Below are 23,678 nucleotides of genomic sequence, written 5' to 3' on the forward strand. Positions count from 1 at the left end.
CAGTGAAGTCATAGGTATGTGGGAAGACTGAAGAGCCTTATACCACAGCAGTGGTTCCCAGCTGATTGGCAAAGTAGCCACTGCCACTTGACAAACTCAGTAGTAATGCCAAAGGAGCTCAATGATAAGGGAGTTATAATGCATTGAGGAACAAGGAAGGAAAAAGAAGGGAGAAAACCCAAATACAAAATCCCAAATAAAACCACCCTGCTAAGCCAGCCTGAAGGCAGTGAGTGTGTATGCAAAACGTGGGATCTTGGAAAGGTCAGATGTTATTATCCCATGAAAAGTTAAAGGGCACTGAATAAAATGAATTAGTTGTTGTTGCAAAGCATCTAGACGTTCTGGGAACTGAGCCAGTGTGAACAGCAAAGGATCAAACAAAAATAAGGCTGAGATTTCTGCTAGGAGAAAATGAGAGTATTGGTGTCTTAAAGCATTCTCCTGTAGCTCAAACAACAAATGGGGAGCAGACCGATAGATTAAAAGTGCACAGTGAAGATTTATTTGCTTAAACCAAGAGGTGGTGTCATACAATGGGATATACCTCCATCCTTTAAAGGAGAAAACCTTGCATGCTGTTTTCACTTCTGCTTCAGACTTCCTAAAGGAAAATGTAGATCCTGCGTTTGAAGCAGGCAGTGAAATAAAACAGAGGTGCAGGGAACATCTTCTCTTTGTTGGCATCAGTCTGCAATGTCTTACTCTTCAAAGTGTTACTGACTCACTGAAATGGATTTTGTACACCCCCTCAAGTTAGTTTTCTAGCTCCCGTTGGTAGATTTCCTGAGTTTAGGTTGAGTTATGATTCTGTGTTGCTGGAACATTGTCTGTAGGTTGTTGGTTGCAAGGAAGTAGAGCTTTTCTCCAAAACCTCAAGTTTTCCTCTTGCAAACCAAAACTCATCCCCTTAAGTCACACAATGAGCAAGGGGAACGTGCCTGCAGAAGGGACCACTGACCAGGCTCTATAAGGGATGTGTCCTTTCAGAGAGGAGCCTCACCAGGTGTTACACCTCTAGCTGAATCCTTAACCCAGTGCCTTTCCTATGTTGCCTGTCAACATGTCACAAGGTTTTAAAGCAGAGCTATGGAGGAGAACAAGGTCTGGCTTTGTGTCCTTCTTAAGCAACTTAAACAGGTCTGGAGTTTCTGGGATCGCCCACCCTAAGACCCAGCTTTGTCTCCATCAATTTAAAAGAAACTGACTCAAATCCTCAATGGACTGGGTAAATAATTTCACCGTTGCTTCCAGGATAATTGGGCTTTGCTGTATCCCCTTCAGTTTGGTGGGATTTTACACTAAATGCTTGACTCATAACTTCAGTGCATCATCCCACTGCCCCTATCAAGCTATTCTCATTCTTTCAACATCCTTTTTGCAGACTGAAAGTTATTTGGTAACACACATTAAACCTCTGTCTCTTACCTGAAACTGTAGGAGAGAGCGGGTCTAGCTATTGGACTTTTCACACTGTCAGTGCTGAAATGTTCAGGTCCCACAATAAAGAGGTCATATATTTACCTAAGATAATGTAATAATGCGAGGTTCTATTAGACCTCCATTTTCAGGACATCTCTCACAGTCATTAATTTAACAGTAATTTGCATTTAGCAGCCTTAATGATTATATGGGTCAAGAAAACTAAAATAACTTTATTCCCTGCTTTTTTATCTCCTTAGAGTACGCTCGGTTTGAGGCAAAAATCCATGACCTGCGTGAGCAGATGATGAATCACAGCATGAGTTCTGGGTCCGGCTCCCTGAGGACTAATCAGAAGAGGTCACTGTATGTCAGGTGAGCATAGAGAGCTTTCTCCTGGGAGCATCTCAGCAGCTACCTTGTCTGTGCCTGACTTGTGCGCTGTGGGTTTGGCAAGGTGGGAAAGAAGTTTGGGGAACTGAATTGAACTGAATTGAGAATTTTACAAGCATGGCACCATTATACCTTCATAGTGATTTGGGTTTATGAAATGAAGACTCTTTACCAGTTGTCAGCTCTTTTGGTATCTGAGATGGATATCGTGGTTGCATTGCTGTGTGAGGTCCTGCCCAGGCATGGGATGATTCTTCTCATAAAAAACACTTTTTTTGCCAAGACCACCTTCTTACAAAGCAAGGAATATTACATGCTATTTAAATGCATGGCAATCTGCTGCTCCCTGTTTGCATATGTTTACCCTTCTATCAGCCTATGCTATGAAGAATATACCATCTACCTACCAAGCTCAAATATGCAGATGAGATGCTAAACGAGCTGATGTACACAGCTTAAATGGGGTAGTGATTAACTTAGGAACTACCTAACTGTGAGTCAGGTGGTAGCAGTGGTTATAGCTTGGTCTCACCCATGCAAATCTGTTGCCATAGTCATTGCTGGCTAAAAGCCTCAGGGGTTGCCCAACTGTGCCTAGCAAAGTTCTTGCTGTCATTCACCCTTTCTGTGACTCGGGGACACGATGGGGCTCAGTACCAAATATTTTAATAATCTTACTAATTATGCTTCTCTGGGCTTTTCATTGTTCCCCCCATGCTCAGCATATAATTTGAAATTCCTGACAATCATGCAGTAGAGGGAAGCAATTTGTCAGCCTCCAGGCAGTGATAATTATTCATGGGGGAGCAAATTCAGGTGACACTATTGCAGAGATCCAGTTAAGGCGAAGTTTTGTCATTATGCCCTAAGCATGAAAAGGTAAGGTAAGAGAGAAGCAAGGGAAAAAATTTAAATGTTAGCATGGATGGTCTTATTCTAGTGGGCAGCAACCACATGAAGCACTAATTAGTACTGCTGCCAGAAAAAGTATGGACTGAAAGGATATGGATCGTTGCTACCAGCAACCTTGCTATTGGGCAAGGACAGGTTGGCAGTGTCACTGGTTTTGATGCATCTCTAACCTGCTCTGACCTTTCCGGCTCTGTGTTTACTTCTGGAGCTATTCCACCTGCAGCAGGTTTTTTCCCTGAATTTGCATTTTATGAAAGTCTACATTCATTGGACATGTGGAGACAGATCCAAGCTTACTTTACTTGAGCTAAGCCAGGAACCCGAAATGTGGTGAGCAATGGTGCAAAAAGTCCAAGCCATCAACCTCAAGTCAATTCAGGTAGACATAGCACAGGCTAGCACAGCATTCTGAAAAACTTACTGGTTTGAGGTACAGCAAAGCTCAATTAGCCCTGTGTCAGCATAGGCCTGGTAAGCCCTGCTGAGAACTGAGGCTTATTAGCTTGCACAGTCTGCCAAGCTAATATATCTGTGCTACATCTGGCCCAGCCTAGTTCTTCTGTATAGTATTGCTGTGCGTGCCCTGATGAGCCTGGTTTTCTGCTAGTTCATGAATTCTGGATGTGCTCTGTCTCACAGATAATGCTGATGTATGTATGAAACTGATATGCCCTGGTGATTCGCTGCAAGAACCTTTGATAGCTTAGCGGCACGTCATTAAAATTATCCAATAGTTTAGGTGGGAAGGGACAGTAAAGATTATCTCATTCCTTCCCCAGCTTTCCTGTAGCCCCTTCAGGTACTGCTGTGTCCCGGAGCCTTCTCTTCTCCAGGCTGAACAAGCCCAACTCTCTCAGTCTGTCTTCACAGGAGAAGTACTCCAGCCCTCTCATCATCTTTTTAGCCTCCTTTGGACTTTCTCCAGTGGCTTCATGTCCTTCTTATGTTGGGGAACCCCAGAGCTAGATGCAGTACTGCAGGTAGGGTCTCACCAAAGCAGAGCAGAGGGACAGAATCCCCTCCCTTGACCTGCTGACCACACTGCTTTTGATGCAACCAAGGGTATAGCTGGCCTTCTGGGCTGCAAGCATGCATTGTTGGCTCATGTTGAGCTTTTCATCCCCCAACACACCCAAGTCCTTCTCCTCAGGGCTGCTCTCAATCCATTCTCTGCCCAGCCTGTAGTTGTGCTTGGGATTGCCCTGACCCATGTGCAGGACCTTGCACTTGGCCTTGTTGAACTTCATGCGGTTCACATGGGCCCACCTCTCAAGCTTGTCAAGATCCCTCTGGATGGCATCCCTTCCATCCAGATGTCAACCTCACCACACAGCTTGGTGTCATTGGCAAACTTGCTGATCTCACCATCCATGTCTCTGACAAAGATGTTAAACAGTGCTGATCCCAGTACTGACCCCGGAGGAACATCATGTATCTCTGGCCTCCACTTGGACATCAACCACAACTCTTTGAGTGTGACCATCCACTTGCTATATAAATATTGCTTCCCAAACCATAAATGCAAAAAGTGTTCTTTTATTCCAGAGTTGTTCCCAAACATTCCCCAGACCTTTCAAGCAGAAAACCCTAAAAGCCTTAGTCACTTTTATTAACATAATTTTTTTTGCAGTCAAACCCACACAATTGGCTGTTCCCAACTCTGAGAGGTTTCTTTGAGAGTTTCTATATTTTGTAGGTTTTCCTTAAGGTGTTTGTAGTATAGCAGCTCCTGCAGCATTATTTCAAATCATACACACTAATTACAAAGGTAGCTTATGTCTACGTTAGACACTAAGGAAAATTGAAATGTGGGTTCACAAATATGCTTGTTTTCAGCACCTGAAATGTTCACTTTATATGTGAACTCTGAACAGCCAGGAACCCATGTAAAATGTCTGGGATTTAGATTTACTTTGTTTCTAAATTCATACAACTCAGGATATTTCTGTTTCAGTTAATTATTTTGGTCAGCATGTGCAAGAGAACTAGAGACAAATATGTTGCAAATTTGAGGCTGTAACACCCAGTTTATGATCCAAGTTGGCTGTTTTCCTTTCTTTGGGATGTAGTGATTTTGCTGTCCTTCACTGAATACAAGCATAGTTATTTTTTAGCCAGAGAGCTTAATCAAAGTAAATAACTGTGTTGTAGGCAGTGTAAGGGAATAAAATTAAAGTCCATATGGGTTGTAATAATTGAAAATAAGTGTCATTATTTGCTCATGAAAATACCAACAGAAAAGAGAGTGAGAAAAAAGCAAAGCTCTGTAAGCAGATTTGCCAGTGGATTCACAGCTCCTTGGATGAAGGTTTTACTTCTTTACCTTTCAGTCTGTGATTTCCCCATCCAGCCCCTGTTAAAATAGGGTAGCATTTTAAATTGAATCATAGAATGCTTTGGGTTGGAAGGGACCTTAAAGATCATCTGGTTCCAACTCCCTGCCATGGGCAGGGACACCCTCACTAGACCAGGGTGCCCAAAGCCCCATCTAACCTGGCCTTGAACCCTGCCAGAGAACCAGGGGCAGCCACAGCTTCTCTGGGCACCCTGTGCCAGGGCCTCACCACCCTCACAGAAGAATTTCTTCCTCATATCTCTCCTAAATCTCCTTTCTTTCAGCTTAAGTCTTGAAGGCCTCCTTGTCCCAACACCATTTGTCCTTGTAAACAGTCTCTTTCCACATTTTCCAGCGAGGAAAAGAAATACAGAAAGAAAAGGAGAAAGTAAGAGAATGCATGTGAAACATAGCAAGTTCTATTATTTATAATTCCTTTGTTGGTGAAAGTGAATGAACTTAGTTTGAATTCAATACCTGAAGTGAGAGGTTAAAGAAAAATAATCTATTGTCCTTTATAATGCATTGGAATCCAGCCATCAGCTCATGATTAATGAGGAAAGTAAACAAACCCATTACCAGCTCAATGCTGTGCTATATGCATACATGAAGGGGGTTTAGCGTTTCTCCACAGAATGTGAAAGAACGCAAGTTCCAGGCTTCCTTTTTGTCTTTTTGGCTCAAGATTTTAAAATCTATTCTTGTCCAATTATGTGTTTTCTTGTCTTGAAACAGTTACATGCTTTGCTGTGTCCTTTTGACATCCACAGTCAACTTTTTCAAACAACGTGTGCTGGCTCTCGGTACTCTTAGGAAATGCCAGATCCTGTTATTTGACTCAGAGTAGGGAACGTGACAGCGGTGCCGTGCAGAGAGTTAAGGGTTAGGGAAGCACAGTCCTTTACAAAGTGCTGTGAAGGTGAGCAGCCATTGAAAGTTCAGTGTGAATTTGCCAGGCTTTGGAGGAAACTGAGAGCATAAGGAAGGGTTTTCCCTGATGATTTAATAGATTTGTCCTGAGCTTAAAGTACTTGTGCTAGATTTCTGATGGCAACAGTAGATAACTTTCAGTAATTGCTACTAGGTGTGCAAAGAAAAGGTTTTGGAGCAATCATCTGGCATCCAAGAACTGCCTTCTTACTGTCTGCTGTTGATTTACAGATGAGCAATAATTAGATAAGCCTAGAATAAACAGCCATGGCACCTTTTTATATTTATTCAAATGAGACAGTTTCTGAAATAATGTCTATCATTTCAAATTCCAGTTGTCCAAAGTCACACACAGGCGCTGTGAAGGTCCAGCACCCTGCAGTAACAGCTCAAAAGCTTTACACACCCCTTGGCCCTTTCATTGCCATTGAAAATGCATTCAACACTGTGGGGGACCAAGCGTAGTTTCACCTCCTCATGACAACTTGTTGCAGTGTATGAAGTGGCTGGTTGAGCTTACTGAAATGCAGGTATTTCAACCTCAGCACAGTGCAAAATGCACGGTTGGGTATGGAAATCGGAGAGGGGTCAGAGCTGGATCCTGCTCTAATTTTAGAAGTGGTTCTCCAGCTGCTTCTCCATCAACTGTCCGGGGAACAACACTACAGCGGGGAGTGTAACCAAGGGTGGAGGCTCTTTCTGACAAGGAACTTTAAGATAAATCTTTTTGCTCCAGCCCATGCTGCACTAATCATAAAAATTGCGCACTGTGCAGACAGGTGTCTCTTAGTCCACTACACTTCTGTCATCTTCTAGCTAGAATGAGTGCTGATGATTTCATAGCTTTGATAGCCATGTGCTGTGCAAACATCAAGCACTGTGTGTTAAAAATGAGCATGTTCTGGTTCATTTTGTATTGAGCCTTGAAGAATAGGATCTGAAGATTTGCTGTATCAATTGAGCAGCAGCTGAGATGAAGTCAAGGTTGAGGTACTTTGGGTTGTTTACTCTGATTTCCAGTACAATGATTTCTCCATTATGTGTTGGACACCTTTATGTGCCTTTCCTGGGTTTCTTTGAAATCAGCATGGTGCCACATTGCTAAAAGAGACTTTGGTTTCCAAAAAATCACATCAATTCTCACTTGGGAACTTTGCTGAGCTACAGTTGAAGTTTGTCTGAGACAGTTGGTGAAGATCAAATCTGGCATCCGGGGATGGTTGTATGTGATGTTACAGCCACTGTTCAGCCTCCCAGCCTTGTTTGAGTCAGTGAACACCCCATAGGGTGAAAAATTATCATGGGAGACTTGAAATGCAGTTCTTGGAGACATCCTGGTAGTGAAATCTGATCATATGATAACATCAGACAGGATGATGGAAAGCTCTATTATGTAGATCTGGAAGGAGAAAATGAGATAAAGATATAATTTCACTGAGGTCCTGGATGCTGTCCTGTGTAGCCTGCTCTAGGTGATCCTGCTTCAGCAGGGGGGTTGGACTAGGTGATCTCCAGAGGTCCCTTCCAACCCCTTCAGATCTGTGAATCTGTGATTCTCTTTGGGTTTTTTGAAGGGAGATACTGAGGGAACCAAACAAAAAAGTATAAAATGTTCATACAGAAATAATCATTGCAAAAAGAGGGGGGGGTGTATATGATTATATATTTAATATTTATGTCTATGATCAGAGGGCTGGAACACCTCTCCAATGAAGAGTTGGGCTTGTTCAGCCTGGGGAAGAAAAGGCTCTAGGGAGACCTTAGAGCAGCTTTCCAGTGCCTGAAGGTACCTACAGGAAGATGGAGAGGACTGTTTGCAAGGGCAGGGAGTGATGGGACCAGGGGGAATGGGTTTAAACTAAAAGAGGGCAGATTTAGATTAGATATTAGGGAGAAATTCTTCACTGTGAGGGCAGTTGAGGCCCTGGCACAGGCTGCCCAAAGAAGCTGTGGCTGCCCCTGGATCCCTGGCAGGAGTCAAGGCCAGGTTAGATGGGGCTTTGGGCACCCTGGTCTGGTGGAGGGTGTCCTTCCCCATGGCAGGGGGTTAGAACTAGATGGGCTTTGAGCTCCCTTCCACCTGAACCATTCTGTGATTCTATATAAAAATAACATCCAGATAGATATATATTAGCAGTAAATAAATGCTATATCCACATACACATTGCAAACATCTTCACTTAAGCTAGGTGTCTGGCATCTCTCTTGAGTCAGTGGAGTACCATTGGCACTTTCAGAGTACAATTCAGCTGAACCAGAAGTAGACATCTAAAATTGCTCAGGCAAATCATGTCCTAAAAATGTCTCTTTCTCACAGCTGAGTGGAAGGAGCCTCAGGTGATTAGCTGAGTTGTAAACATCTATATTAGAGACACTTCAAGTTGTCTGACCTGAATCCCACCCACACTGAATATCTTTCTCGTTCGCACACACACATACACAGACACATGTCTTGATGAAGCTGTAACAGCAGGCTTTTGTCTGTGAATGCCTCTGCTGCATATTTCACCAAGACACTGCAACACAGCTTGGAAACACTGACAGTTCTGTTTAAATAGTCTGGTTTGTCACCCATATTCCTCAGGATTCCTTCAAAATTAATTTGCTACTTTCATTGGCTCTGTTGAGGATCCACACATGCTTGGTGCGTGGTCATCAGACTGAATGTGTTGATTTTTTTCCAACCTTGTGATTCTGTGATTTCATTAAGGCTTCAGAGTGCAGTAGGTCCATCTAGATTTCTGGACAGTGAATGTGAGTGAGTCTGGCACCTAGGTATTATTATTTGGTTTTGATGGGGAAATAGCTAGAACTATTGAGCAGCCTGGTCTAGTGAGAGGTGTCCCTACCCATGGCAGGGGGTTGGAACTTGATAATCTTTAAGGTCTCTTCCAACCCAAACTGTTCTATGATTCTATGATTACATAGCCATGCCTGTCCTTTAATGGCATGATAGATATTGTTCACATTCTCTTTGCTGAATGCTGAGTGGAGGAAAGTGAAATTTCAGTACAGTTTGTTCACTTACCTCAGATTATTTCTCAGCAATTGAATGGTCCAAATTACAGCACAGAATGGAAACATGCATTCCGGAAATCTCTGCTAAATGGCATAATACAGAAAGCTGGAGTTTGTGATAGCACTTAGCATGCATGTTTGGAAACAGTCTGATAGGTACACACGTAACCCCTGCTTGTGAACTGCTATTTCAGTCTGGAAAATTGAAGCCTGGTTGGGATGCTGCTCATTTCACATGTCCTGGTGAAGTATGAGTTTCTGCATATTCAATTACTACTTTACAGACGTTCTTTCTCTGAACGTAGAGTCTTCTCCAGACCCTGCTGCATCGGTATTCCCACTGGCTTCAGTGGGACCTGCTGAGGTTCAGAACCAAGGAAACAGTTAGTGCAAATCTTTATTTTTCAAAGCAAGGAGGATTACTCTGTGTGTTTGAGACATTTTCACAGAATCACAAGATTGGAGAAGACCTTTAAGATCATTGAGTCCAACCATACCTTTCCTCTACTAAACCGTATCCCTAAGTACCTCATCTACCTGTCTTTTAAACACATCCAGGGGTGGTAACTCAACCCCCTCCCTGGGCAGCCTGTTCCACCTCCAGACAACTCTTTCAGTGAAGAACATTTTCCTAACATCTGATCTGAACCTGCCCTGGCACAGCGTAAGGCCATTGCCCCTGCTTTACCCAGGATCTGAACAGTGTAACTAAACAACTATTCACTTGGGTCTTTATTCATTCTCAGAAACACCAAGGAACAGAGAAGGGTGACGAATGTTCTGGAATACAAAAATCTCCTGATACAATGTGCAATAAATCCAGTAGCTGTTATTTATTACTTTGAAATTCATGTCTAGAGAAAAAGTATCTGGCTCACGGAGCCTGAGATTATCTGTAAAATCAGAAGGATAACGATACCAGCTCTTGTTCTTGGCAATGCAAATATAACATTTTCTTATAAAACTCAGACTGTTTTGTGCTTAGAGGATTAGTTTTTGGCATTTGAAAAGTACCATCCTGCTGCTAAGTACCAACTAAATGCAAAATTAAAAAATAAACTAAAACCCAAAGAACAGGGAATATCTGGAATGAGGCTGCTTTGGTGAATTTTGGCATTGATTTTGTTTCTGGTTTTGGTTTTGGTTTTGAAGTGGCCTCTTACATCATCTCCTGGCCTCTCACATCATCTCCCAGCTTCTCATCAATACAGGCTCGGAGATGATATGCTAGAGAGCAGCCCTACAGAGAAGGACTTGGGGGTTCTGGTGGATGAGAAGCTCAACATGAGCTGACAATGCACACTTGCGTCCCAGAAGGCCAATTGTATCCTGGGCTGTATCAAAAGGAGCATGGCCAGCAGGTTGAGGGAGGGGATTCTGTCCCTCTACTCTGCTCTCATAAGACCCCACTTGGAGTACTGTGTCCAGTTCCGGAGTCCCCAACATAAGAAGGATATGGAACTGTTGGAACGAGTCCAGAGGAGGGCTACAAAGATTATTAGAAAGTTGGAGCACCTCTGCTATGAAGACAGGCTGAGAGAGTCAGTGTTGTTCAGCCTGGAGGAGAGAAGGCTCCAGGGAGATTTTATAGCAGCCTTCCAGTACATGAAGGGGGCCTACAAGAAAGCTGGGGAGGGACTTTTTAGAAGGGCAGGTAGTGATAGGACAAGGGCGAATAGTTTTAATTTAGAAGGGGGTAGATTTAGATTGGATATGAGGAAAGAAATCTTCACTGTAAGGGCGGTGAGACACTGGCACAGGTTGCCCAGGAAGGTGGTGGCTGCCCCTTCCCTGGAGGTGTCCAAGGCCAGGTTGGATGGAGCTTTGAGCAGCCTGGTATAGTTATCGGTGTCTCTGTCCATGGCAGAGGGGTTGGAACTTGATGATCTTTAAGGTCTCTGCCAACCCAAACCATTTTGCCATTCTATGATTCCATAGTGTCAGTGGAGCTGCAAGCATTTCACACTTAATTCTATTATATCCATGAAATTTTCAGAGGTCCTTAACTGAAGGGCTATAACTAAGGCACAGAATGGTGGTGCCACTCTCAGATGAAAGATGGATGTAAGAATTACTAATCTTGGAGTATTCACAAGCATTCAACGTCCTTCAGACTTATAGTCCAATGGCACTAAAAAGTATCCTGCCATGTGATGCTGTAAATATAATAAGCTTCATCTATACCACAGGACTGTGAAAATTGTTGTAGTTGATATGTAGTCAGCTGAAGCTATTAGCCACCTCACAAGATACTACAGTTTTTCATAACACTTACTGTATTTCTCATTCATCTGATACTTTTTCGCAGTGTTGATAATAATGCAGTTAAGGAAAAATGAGGTTCATTTGCAATTTTTAATAACATTTCACAGACAAAAAAGAAGCAGTTAATGCAGAGTGAAAACTGAACATGTAAACACATCAGTCAAAGGACTCTCATCTCTGCAACTGACACTAGCTCTATCCTTTACACCTTCATGCTTATCATATCTACTAGTCTTAGGTACCTGCTATGAAATGAGCCCAACTGATCCCTTCCTGAGGTGCGGTGCGATGCACCGTTAGCTGCAGCAGGAACCAACAGCCCAGCAAGCCTTTTATCAAGGGAGGATTCTCCAATTGTGCCAAAAAGGCAGAAAAAGCCCAGATTTATTTCTACCTGGTTGTGGCCTTGCAAATCATTGAATACTTTCTGTTCAAGATTAAGAACGAATGCACACGGTACTGAGCACCTCAAAGGACTGAGCCCCACGTGAATAAACCGCAGCCTCGAGTAATCTCAGATAACAAGCTCTGCCCAAAGTTCAGATTTTAAATCAGAATATAAAACAGCTCCTTATCAAAGCCATTCTTGCCTAATTCACTTTATCTTTACATGTCAGTAAAAGTTGTTAGATATGAAATAACTGGATGAAACCCGAAATCACATCCTTAGTGCTGAATGGTTAATGCCTGCTGAAACTGCTTTTCTATTAGCAGCTTTGATAGGAGGAAGAAGTCCATCCTTCTGGCCATCTTCCTTACTGCTCTGTTTCATAAGTTATTGAAATAATGTCCCAGAACAGGTAATGTACTTGGAGTGTGATGTCTGCTCTAATGAAGCAGCATACCTTTTTCTTTTCTTAAGAGATCCTTTAATAGCTTTTCATTGCACATACATTCCAGTTCCCTAGTGGGACCGCCTGCTCTCTGGTTCAGAGCTTCATCCAACAGCAAAGTGTCAGCTAGAATAATTTCCAAGCCACAAGATGATGATGAAGAACTTGGCCACGTGTGGGAATAGGATTTGTTTGAACTTTCAGCAACCAAGACAGTCACAATTTCAGCCAGCCTCATTTCTTCCTAAGCAGATACTCCGAACGTGCTCCATCAGCGCAGGGGGGTAAAAGTGACGGTGAAGATAAAACTGTCTGTGGCTTAAAATGGCTGAATGTGAGTCAGCAAAACATGCATTTAAGCTGTGTCTGTTCTATGTGAAAAAGCAGTCTTCTCCAACAAACAGCTTCTTGCGATGTTTCCATGTCAACAGCTATAATAGGACACCGTCAGCTTGTGCGGTTTTCAACTGGAAAAGTACAAGGCAGTAAGTTAGATCGTGAGCACAGAGAAGAAAACCCATTGAAATAAAAGCTCGTGGGAATACAGTCAAGGGTTGGAAATCTAAATATGTCCTTTGGCACAGCACAAACTAGTAGAGGCTCTTAGCACAGTGGCAAACATGAGAGAAAGTAGTAAGACTCCTTGGCCCCTATTAAAGAAATTTCTACCTAAAATCTTCTTTGGAAAAGTTCTAAGAGCACTCACTCTCCAAATTAGCTGCACTGGAACCAAGCTGACAACAGTGTTGAAACAGGACATAACCCTGATGAAAAGAGCAGAGATTGACATTTGAAGTGCCTTCTGATAAAAATAAATGAGGAGGATCTTTTGTCTCAGGATGTTCATCTGTGAGAAGGGAGCTCAACCAAGTTAAATGATGAGGCTTAGGGAGTGCCAGTGGGTTTTGGCGACCGTTTTCTCTTCAGAAATAGAAATCACTGCACTAACTACAGCAAGCATGGGAAGGATGCAGGAACTTGCATTATGGGGTTCACAAGGAGCTCCTCAACAACTCCATTTGGTCATTCCCTGCCACCCCACTCTTGTACTGGGGAACAAAGTCCTGAAACAGAAAGACCAGGTCCTCCAAGGCCTCGTAGGCATCGTGTTAAATAGTTCCTGATTTAGTTGTGGCTAGTTTGTTAAGTTTGCTATGTGTGGTGGCTGTGTGGTGTTGGTTGACAGGAAAGCCGCTGCCCAAGGGAACCCAGCTCGGCCTGGGGGTACAGAATCACAGAATCACAAGGTCGGAAAAGACCCTTAAAATCATCAAGTCCAACCATTCCAGTCCTATGCTAAACCATATCCCGAAGTACCTGATCATCTTGGGGGTACCAGCCCCAGCAGGCTGACGTGCAAGTGCAGAGCTCACAGTGCCTACCCTGTCTGTCCCTTTCACACACCAGCCACGGAGAGTGGGATTTGATCCTCTCTGAATGAGTCTCATAACCACAGCAGAGTAAAAAAAAAAGAAAAACAAAGATTTGGGGTATCTGTGGGTCTGTGTGTGTGTACATCTGCTTTCTGCTGTGTCTCCATCTTCGTCTGTTGTGAAGACTGATTATGGGTCACACTTCTCTTACAAGTACTTACTCTAATTGCTTTATCTACAAATGTAGCAAATAAAAGATTAACGAACAGAGCTGTCTGGCGGGGAGTTTGCCAGATGTTCCTCCCTAAATAGGAATTAAGATAATGAAACATTCACCCACTTTCTATAGATCCCATTTCTTTTTCTCATGCTTTTCAATTGACTTTGCGGGCAACCCCACTCCTTCACCCAAAGCATTGTGCTGCTATAATTGCCACCACACCTGCTAGCACCACATAATGCCTATGGACTGAGAAGGCAATCGTCTGCTGCTATTTCTGCTCCCACAGCTTCCTCCTACTTGTTCAAAAGGGTCCTACCATAGTGGGCAGGAGCTGAAAGCTTTGTGAAAAAATTAGGACAGAAACAATTGTTTGATGCAATATGAGGATTATATTTTTATTTTCATAACCTCGCATTTCTAACCACCTAGATTTTAGTTAATGCCAGGTGGGAATTGTTTTTACCTTCGTGTGCTGCTAATGATATGTGTCCTCTTCATTTCCAAGAAGCATCAATATTTCTTTCTTTCTGAGAGCCAAAAAGGTCTGTAATTTTCCCTTTTAAAAGCACTATCTCTGCAGACACGCTTTCTCGACATCCTTGAGATATATCAGAATCCAGGTAGAGGTTGCAGTGACTGACTGTTGCAATTACCCCCTTCTGTAGAGACTGTAAGACAGTTCCTACAGATAAGGTTCATAGGTTATCAGTCACAAAATGGAAGCCCAGCTAATGGCCATCAAGCAGTATTTTTTTCTGCTTTCTTGCAGATGGCTCAAGATACAAAGCCACAGCTCAGTCCCTTTGGCTGTTCCCCTCTGTACCCAGCCAGTCAAGATCCAAGTCTCTGAGAATGGTTCAGAAACTATTCTTGTACAAGATGTTTAGTTTTGAAAATCATCTCCGTTTTTCAATATTTCAAGCATTTCTGTACAAGGAAACGAGTATCTATGTGGAATCATCTTGAAAAGAGATGAACTGAGACTGTTGGGGGTTGGACCTGATGATGTCTTGAGGTCCCTTCCAACCCCTACAATTCTGTGATTCTGTGATTAAACTGCTGTTTTCAGCAGCAGTGCAGGGAACGTGGCAGAAGCAATGATCTAACATGGTCTGCGGGTTCAGAATGCAATCACCCTTCCAGTATAAGCATTGGAAATGATTTTGTCTCTTTTATAACAGCAGTCAGAGCATTGCCACATCCCTGGAGAGCTATTGCCACAAGAAGGCTCTGTTGCAGGGAGAAGCTGAGGCTGGAACATCCTGGAGCATGCACTGGAAATTACTATTTGCTCTCTGAGTTATTCTGCCCTGGTGTCTCATCCATGAGGCATGACATTACAGACAGATTGCTATGACATCCACTTACTATTAATTTAAGAGCAAATTTATCACACTATTAAATACTTAAATTTTAATGCTGTTGTTGTTTAGTATGCTAGTGTCTGGTCCCAATTACACATCTACCTTTCTTTAAAGGAAAAAAGAATGTGCCACATTGGTATTAGCATGGGCAGAACTAGGTTCCTAAAGCCTGTACTAGAGTTATGAGGAACGGCACGATTTCGGTGCACGGCACTTCTTCAGATCTGATTCACATGCGTTTCATTCTGGCTAAAGTTAGCCCTAACTCAAGTGTAATTGGAGTCATCAGTCTTTGCCCTGGTTTTAAGTCAGATTCATGGGATGCTCCAGGAGTAAAAATCAGAGTACGTTCTTCGTCATTGATATTTGCAGGTGGATTCATTTTGAAATCTCAGGAACTTTAGCAGATCTTGGAGCAGAACTGAACTGGACCTGAATTTTCTTGTTAAGTCTCTGGAATCTAATAATCCCCTTATACTTTAATAATTAATTAGAATATCAGTAAGAAAAACAGAATACAAATTAATATAAGTGGACCCTTCATATAAATTTCTGGGTTGGACCTACTATCCAGCCAGATCTAGTGGGTGCTGCTAGAAGATGAGGGGTCAGATTCTACAGCTCACGACATCTCCTGATGCAAGTGCAGTGACTGCTGTCAGCACGGGTTCTAACTTCCATGCACAACAGTGAAGCCCCAGCCTCAAGTTTCGCTGGGTTTGTGGCAAACAACCGTTCTTTTGTATAAATCTGATCTTGTTCAGCAGATGCCTGAGAATTTATTTCAATATTTAATGATATCTCACCCTTTCTTATTGTACCTACTGCGCTCCTGTAATCACCTTTTATTTTCTCAAAGCTTTCAGGACTGTGGGGTTTTAAAGTGTTTGTTCTAGTTGACTTTCATTTGTATTGTTGTTTGATGCTAAAATTCCAAAAATTGTTAAATGGGTGATTATAAATACAGGGATTTCTTTTCAATTCCTCTTCCTCGGTGACGAGTTTATTTGCCTGGTGCACAAGTAGTAGACAGTGATTTGGTTAGCAGTAGTCGCCTATAGGCTCCCTTTAAGAATATCAAAACCATTTTAAAAGCTGGGATAAAATTCAACTGTTAGTTTTGCCTTTAAGGAGGATTGCAGCAGCTTTGGCTCCTTTGGAGAAAAAAAAAAAGTAAAAGAAATAACAATCAGCAGACAGGATGTTTTTCTCACTGAAGATATGAAATAATAGTGAATTTGACTGAATTAATGACTTGAAAATTATCCAGCTGAATGCAAGGACCATTGCTGAATTTAGAGCCTGTAGAGGATGAGGTTGTTTTCCTCTTAATAGAGTGTGAAAGAGTTGCATGGTCGATGCTTTTTAAGCTACTTTGGTTTTATATTTTTCTGTATTGCCCTCCCAAAGCTATCAGGCACTGGATACACATAAGAAGATACTCATTTTTGGATGTGGACAGTGTGCAGAAGGGTCAAAGTTTCTTTTCCCTAAACTTTTTACCTGCTATAATGTCCTTGGTTCAGTGCAACAGCAATTAATTTGCATTAAGATGAGAGAAAGAAAAATCCCTACTTGGTTTGTTGGGGTTTGAATTTTTAAGAAAGGACACTTCATAGAATTATAGAATCACCTGGGTTGGAAGAGACCCTTTAGATCATGGAGTCCAACCACAGCCTAACCCTGACTATTCCACCTCTAGACCATGTCCTTAAGGCTTAAGTTTCAGGTGGATACGTTCATTTGTAGATATGATCTGTCATATACAAAAAAAACCCAGCAGATTTAAGAAAAGGATAATCCGGTCTCTCCCTCCCTAACTTCTGTCATATTATCAAGGTACTGGAACCACAAATCATGAAGAAACCATGCTGACTCAGATAAACTCCATCAAAAACACATCACCACATCCTTTCTTTTGAAAGCATATCACATATTTGGCCTTTCATCCATTTCTGAGAGGCAGAACAAAGAAAAGTAAAACTCTGTGGAGTTTTCAGTGCTTTTATTTCTCTGCAGAGCTGTTCTGGAAATGAGTTGATAGCAGTCCAAGCCTATTGGCATCTGATCTGTCTTAACCCTTCATCTAGAGGTCCAGCCTTCTAAGTCAAGGACTTTGTCTTTTCAGTCAGCAAAAAGGGAATATTTACTGTAATTGTGTATTTATTACATCACAAAAAAGCTACACCCACAAGAGAGGCTCAGGAGTACTGAGATGTGGGCAAAACCACTTGTGCTCACTTTGAGCATTGCTAGAAAGTAGACTTGCTGACATTTAGGTTAAATATTTCAGTAAGTTTCTCTCTTAGCAATATTTATACCAGAAGCATTGCAATCTCTCAGACACTGGATGTGTTTTTCCTGACGTGCTTTACCCCTGCTCACACTGTGTACATGATACTATGACTCGATGGGGTAAAGATAATTTAAAAAGTCAGCTAGGCAGACTATTTTGGGAAGAATGAAGTACCAAGAGAAGTAATTTAATCTAATTAGATCTTGTGAGGGATGCTTGTATGAAAACACTTTTTTTTTTCTTAGCAATTAAAGATTCCATATTTCTCTGAATTATTTTTCCCAGTGTGTGTACAGAAGAATCTAATCATCCCCAATTACAATAATAATTGAAACTTTGTTTGAGCTGATTAAATCATTTTAGAATTTATTTTCTGATTTCTTAGTGTTTCTCATTGGTAAAAGCAGCCATCTCCCAGGCAGGCTGAAGTTTCCTTTGCCAATATTTTGTTTGACATGGATTTCCCTAGTGGTTGATTAATTAGTAATTGTGCTCGGTAAAATAAAAAATTGGATCTTTATAGTTTGGGCTTGCTGAGCAATTATGCTCTGTAGAAGGAGGATGTTCTTTACATTGCATGAAGCTTTATGCAATTGTACCTCGTGTTTTAATGGAGGAAGAACATTTACAGCTATGCTCTAACTTGCAGTCATTGCCCCTTGTCCTGTCTCCACATACCACTGAAAAGGGGCTGGACATTTCCCCCTGCGTCCCATACTTAAGATATCTGTAAACATTAATAAGGTCTCCCCTTTGTCTTCTTTAGACTGAACAGTCCCAGCTCACTCAGCTCACTCAGCTCACTCACAGGGGAGATGCTCCAGGCCTTTGATCATCTTTGTAGCCCTCCTCTGCACTCTCTCCAGGAGATCCCTGTCTTTTTTACACCAGGGATCCCAGAACTGAACACAATACTCCAGGTGGGGCCTGACCAGGGCAGAGTAGAGGGGGAGGATCACCTCCTTCGACCTGCTGGCCACACTCCTCCTGATGCACCCCAGGATCCCATTGGCTCTCTTAGCCACCAGGGCACACTGCTGGCTCATGGCCAACCTGTCATCAACCAGGACCCCCAGGTCCTTCTCCACTGAGCTCTTCTCCAGCAGGTCATCCCCCAGCCTGTACTGATACAAATGGTTGTTCCTCCCCAGGTGCAAGACTCTACACTTGCTTTTGTTGAACCTCATCTGGTTTCTCCCTGCCCAGCTCTCCAGCCTGTCCAGGTCTCTCTGGATGGCAGCGCAGTGTTCCTGCGTGTCAGCCACTCCTCCCAGCTTTGTATCATCGGCGTACTTGCTGAGGGTGGATGCTATTCCCTCATCAAGGTCGTCAATGAAGATATTAAAGAGGACTGGACCCGAGCCCTGGGAAACACCACTAGTCTCAGGTCTCCATGATTTACCCATGATCAGTCCTCTGTTCTCAGTCCTCTTTTTCTCCTTCACGTGCTCAGAAATGTGATCCAAATGCTGTTCCCTTGGGGTCTATCCCTGGTCACCAAAGAGAGGAGATTGGTGCCTGCCCCTTTGGTCCCCCTTGTCAGGAAGCCACAGACCATGATGAGATCTCCCCTCAGTCCCTTCTTCTTCGGGCTGAACAAACCAAGGCACTTCAGCCTCATAAGACTGTCAGTGTCGGTGTCAAAGCTCTTGTTTACCTTGACATCCCTGGTGAGCCTCAACTCCAGCAGAACTTTAGCTTTCCTGAAACCATCCCTTACAGGCCTGGGCAACTCTCATACATTCTTCCCTTGTAGCCTTGCATCCCCTCTATGTACTACATTTTTATATACAACACGGACTGCTGGTGCTCAAGCATCACACAGTAGCATCTGCCTAGGAGCTCAAATTTTAACAAAAGTTCAAGTTCTTGTATTTATGTTTTATCTGTTCTCTATAGATTAAATCACGGTCTTCTGCATGTTGTTTTCTATCATGCCTTTTTCATGCTCTAATTGGCTAACATACATGAAATATAAATGTGAGCTGAAATTATTAACATCACACTATTCTGTTCTTGCTCTGTCCGTGTCTCTATTGCTATATTTGGATAGTTCCCAGTCTCCACATCCTTCTGTATAGTATACCACAGGTACCTTGTGTAGATTTCCATTAGTCCTTGGATGAACTACAGGCATCTTGCTCATTAATTGACTATCTAGGATGTCATCAGTCATACATTTCATCTCTTCATTACTTCGATCTCTATTGCTATATTTGGATAGTTCCCAGTCTCCACATCCTTCTGTATAGTATACCACAGGTACCTTGTGTAGATTTCCATTAGTCCTTGGATGAACTACAGGCATCTTGCTCATTAATTGACTATCTAGGACGTCATCAGTCATACATTTCATCTCTTCATTACTTCGATAGCACAGCTACAGTCATTGCATTTCACATCTTTCAACCCTTCACAGCCATGCTCCTGTCTGTCCAGAACTCTATGACATTTTGGTTCTCTAGGACTTAGGTTGTAATGCACAAACCCAGAGGCTGTTCACTGTGATTATAGATACATCTTTTGTTTTGGAGGGGTTGAATGAGAAGCAAATTCACAAGACTCCACTGTTCTGTACTTGTTCCCCAGGGCAGAGTTCGGAAATTATTGTTTGTCTCTTGATACACATTTCCACTCTTGCAGTCCAGTTGTGTATTTCAGATTTCCAGCTTCATTTGGATTCAGTCCTTGTTGGGTTTCAGAAAGAATGGGATCGCACTTCTCAGAAACATCACTCCATTCAGATCCTTGCATCAATATGCAAATAAAATGGTAATTGAAAAAAATCCACCTTCATCAATGATATATTTTAGTGTTCTAAGAATTCTGCTCAGTTGAATAACATCACAATTCATGTTGGTATAACAAAAGCATCACAATAAATTCTCATCCATTCAAAAATCTGGCCAGTTCTTGAATTTTGTAAGACATCAGTTAAACCCTAATTAAACCATCATGAATGCCTTCTGCTTCCAGTCTGTCTTCTTTTGAAACAAATCACCCCTCATAATTCCTTAAGTTGGTTGAGGGCAACAGAAGAATTTGAAGCATTTGAAAACATGTCTCCACACCTAATAGAATGAGTCAAATAATGGTATTTCAACAGCATTCCTTCCAAATTCATGTTAACTGGAAATTATGAAATGTTTAAATTGTAGCAAGGTAAGGTCACATGACATTCCCTGTGTCTTAATGTTCTGATTTTTCAGGCTTTCCCAGACCTTTCTAATAACATAAATCTTTTCATTGCTATCACATCACCTTATTTTAAATCCTATTTTCATCCTTTGCCTTACGCTATGTAGGCAGAAGATAATCTCATTTTATTTGGTAAACCTCTAGGTTTTGTTTAGTAAAACCCAGGGATGAGCTGCTCCTCTTCATGGCAGGCAGCAAAGTAAGTGAGCTTTGAGATAATCCCTTTTGGTGACAATCTGCAGCGGAGGTTAATGCATTTTTGTAGGACTTTCCCAGTACTTGGTTTATTGTATTTGCAGCAAATACTGTTCACCTCTTTTATCTCTTAAGAGAAAGCCTGGGAGACTTCTTTTCATGACACCATTTTTAAAGTGATGTATTGATTTATTTTCATTGATCTCACTGCGCAGCGTTTAAGGAATTGATGTTGCCATTCAGCAACATGGCACACTCTTGTTCTCCCTGAAGTCAATACAAAACGGGTCAGACCTTGAACCACCACTCTCCATATTGAATAGTTTCCAGTGTCACTCAAGGACAATAGACTTCTTGGTCAAAGTAGAGAATTTGGAAGCCTGTATAAAAAAACATGGGGGAGAAACTTGGAACTGACTTTCTTAAAATAATTTTCCAAGGTTGCTTGTAGGAATAAACAATGCAGCAGGGTGATGATGCACAGGCAGTGAGCATAGATGACTCAAAAATATTACCTGTAGAACTAATAGAAGTACACACAACTTCCAGGACACATTATGAACACCAGGAGCCCAGCTTTGGCATCACAACATAAAACATGGTCTGTAGAGGGTGATCCAAGGTGCCTAGCTTAGTTACATAAATTCTGTGTACAGTAGTAAATGGAAGTGCTGAGTAGGGAATGCAATTTTGCTGTGCTATGCAGTGAGTTTGGCCAAATGCTTCCTTAATGGAGCTCCCTTACAGAGCACAGAGCATAGCAACACCTTAGGGGTGAGTTAGGTTCAATCGCTCTGCCCTGGATTTAGCTGAAAGGAAATCCTAAATGCTGGAATAGGTCTGAACTCCCACTCTTGCCAAAAGCCTGGCAAAGTCTCTGTGTTAGGTACCAACTCTTCTGGAAATATCAGACCAATGTTGTACAAGTGAGGATAGGCACTTTACTTAAAATGTCAAGGAAAGAGATGGTGTTGATGATGGTATTTCTCATATACTGCAAAACACCCTGGCATGTACATATCTTTTTCTCCCCTGCATTGCCACTGTTTCAGTCAAAGCCAACTTGGAATCTCAGATGGCAGTCAGGACAGCTCATTCCCCACTGCATTTCTCAGCCTCCTGTTGAGAGGTGCCCACCAAGTTCTTTCTCCTGAACTTTAACCTATGTGACCCCTCAGTCAAACTCAAGGGAAAGAATGAAAAACGTCCTTTCCATGAATGGCAACCTGGTAGTCAGGTCAGTTTATGGACATGAGAGAGTTCTAGCTTTGAATCCTTTCAGTCTGCTGACAGAACCACATTTGTATCTTTCAATTCCTCAGTGTATGATGTGGCAAACCCCTGAATTTCCCATACCCAAGTATGTCTCTAACCAATAGGCTACTAGAAAAAGGTAAATACCATAGCTGTGGTTTAAAATGGGAATAGACTTTCCTATTCTGGTTTTTCCCCATTCACTTTTTTATATGTTTGAAGCATAATAAAATTAACTCCTTTAGGGTTTAAATGCAGTCTGGACATTTCTCTGCTTTAAATGTTAGTTCTATAAATGTTTAAATAAGAGAGAGATATCCAGCTCCTCATAAATGTATGAGACCAAATGTGATCTAAAATACTTGGTCTACTGAAGGGAATAGGAGCTCTGAATTTTTCAGTAAGGTCTTGGAGCTTAAAATCCATCTAAGTCCATTTTAGGCATTAAAAATAGTAATTTTGCATCTTATTCTCAGCTTCAAGTAACCTTTCAGTCTCCAAAAAGTTTCATCATAGACTGTATTCAACACCATTTTACTTTACTGTACTTTGAGTGACTATCAAAGAGTAAGATTAGAAATGATTCTGATTTTCAGGATCATCTGAAGCTTTCTGAATAGTGATCATCAAGAAGGTCCAAGGCAATTACAATCACAGTCATAGCTATATCTAAAACAAATCACATGCCAGACTGGAATTTCCTGCTGCTGTAGAGCTCTCAGAGCTGCCATTTTCTCCCAAAGAAACCCTTAAACTGGCAGGACATTTTAAAGACAATATCAATGATTAGCAAAGAAAATATCATAGTTAGTTTGTGAGCCACATTCAAACTGATGAATTCATTTCACTCCAAAATAGGAATTCCAGCTGCTGCAATGTGCTGTGTTACATATGGCTTTATCTCACCAACAAAATTGTGTTATTCCTAAAAATATTTTATTGTGGCACAATTCTTTGGGTATGACTCTGTAATCCAGATAATCTAGCAGCCCAGTTTGCAGCCAGAGCCTTGATGGCTCATGCTGTACTGCTTGTTTACTCCCAAACTTTTTTTTTGAGCAAATTAACTAGTTCCCACAAAGACCAAATGCGGATACAGGATTTTTGGGACAGTTTTGTGTGGTGTGGACAAGACATCACTGAGTTCAGTTCCCTTTGCATTACACAGTCTTGCAGACTCACTCTAAGAGACCCCCATACAGCCTCATGATACTTGTTTAGGACATGCAACACTATTCTGATGTCATGCTATGACATACTGTTCACATTACTTCAGCCACTTTGAAGATGAAGACTGACACATTCATAAACTAATAATTTCTCAGGGCCACAGGATGTGACATGGTCTTAAAGCACCCCTGAGCCCAGTTAAGAGTGTGGATTGTGTGTGCTAGAGGGGATAAGCCTTGGTCAATGAGGTTGCAGACCAGTTGGCAGGACTGAGCACTCACTGGTGTAGATATGCCCAACTGCATAAATATAGCCTAATAATAAGGAATTTGCATCCCTTTATAATTAACATATTTTAGGGAAAATGTTTAGATTCAAAAAGATCTTCAAGACAATTGTCTCAGTCTAAAGAAGAATAGGTAGACATGGAAACCATACTTCTGGGTTATGTTGATAACAGGAATGTCAGGGTGTTGTTACGTAGATGTCAAGAGTTA

At 41.9% G+C, this 23,678-nt stretch overlaps 1 protein-coding gene across 8 annotated transcripts in view; it reads left to right on the forward strand.

Annotated features, from left to right (window-relative positions):
• The window catches only part of DLG2 (discs large MAGUK scaffold protein 2), a gene marked incomplete at both ends in the record, with an annotated part of 916,132 nt that overhangs the window by 814,391 nt on the left and 78,063 nt on the right, over positions 1-23,678 (forward strand). For 6 of the 8 annotated variants that reach the window (XM_084264083.1, XM_084264085.1, XM_084264086.1 and 3 more), the window contains one exon: positions 1,683-1,797. In XM_084264083.1, coding sequence (XP_084120209.1) covers positions 1,683-1,797 — 115 coding nt within the window. Of the gene's footprint in view, positions 1-1,682; positions 1,798-23,678 lie in introns of those variants that run through there. The other 2 variants (XM_084264089.1, XM_084264090.1) reach the window with 1 other exon arrangement.

The sequence above is a fragment of the Gallinula chloropus genome (assembly GCF_964237585.1).
Source record: "Gallinula chloropus genome assembly, chromosome: 1".
Lineage (NCBI taxonomy): Eukaryota > Metazoa > Chordata > Aves > Gruiformes > Rallidae > Gallinula > Gallinula chloropus.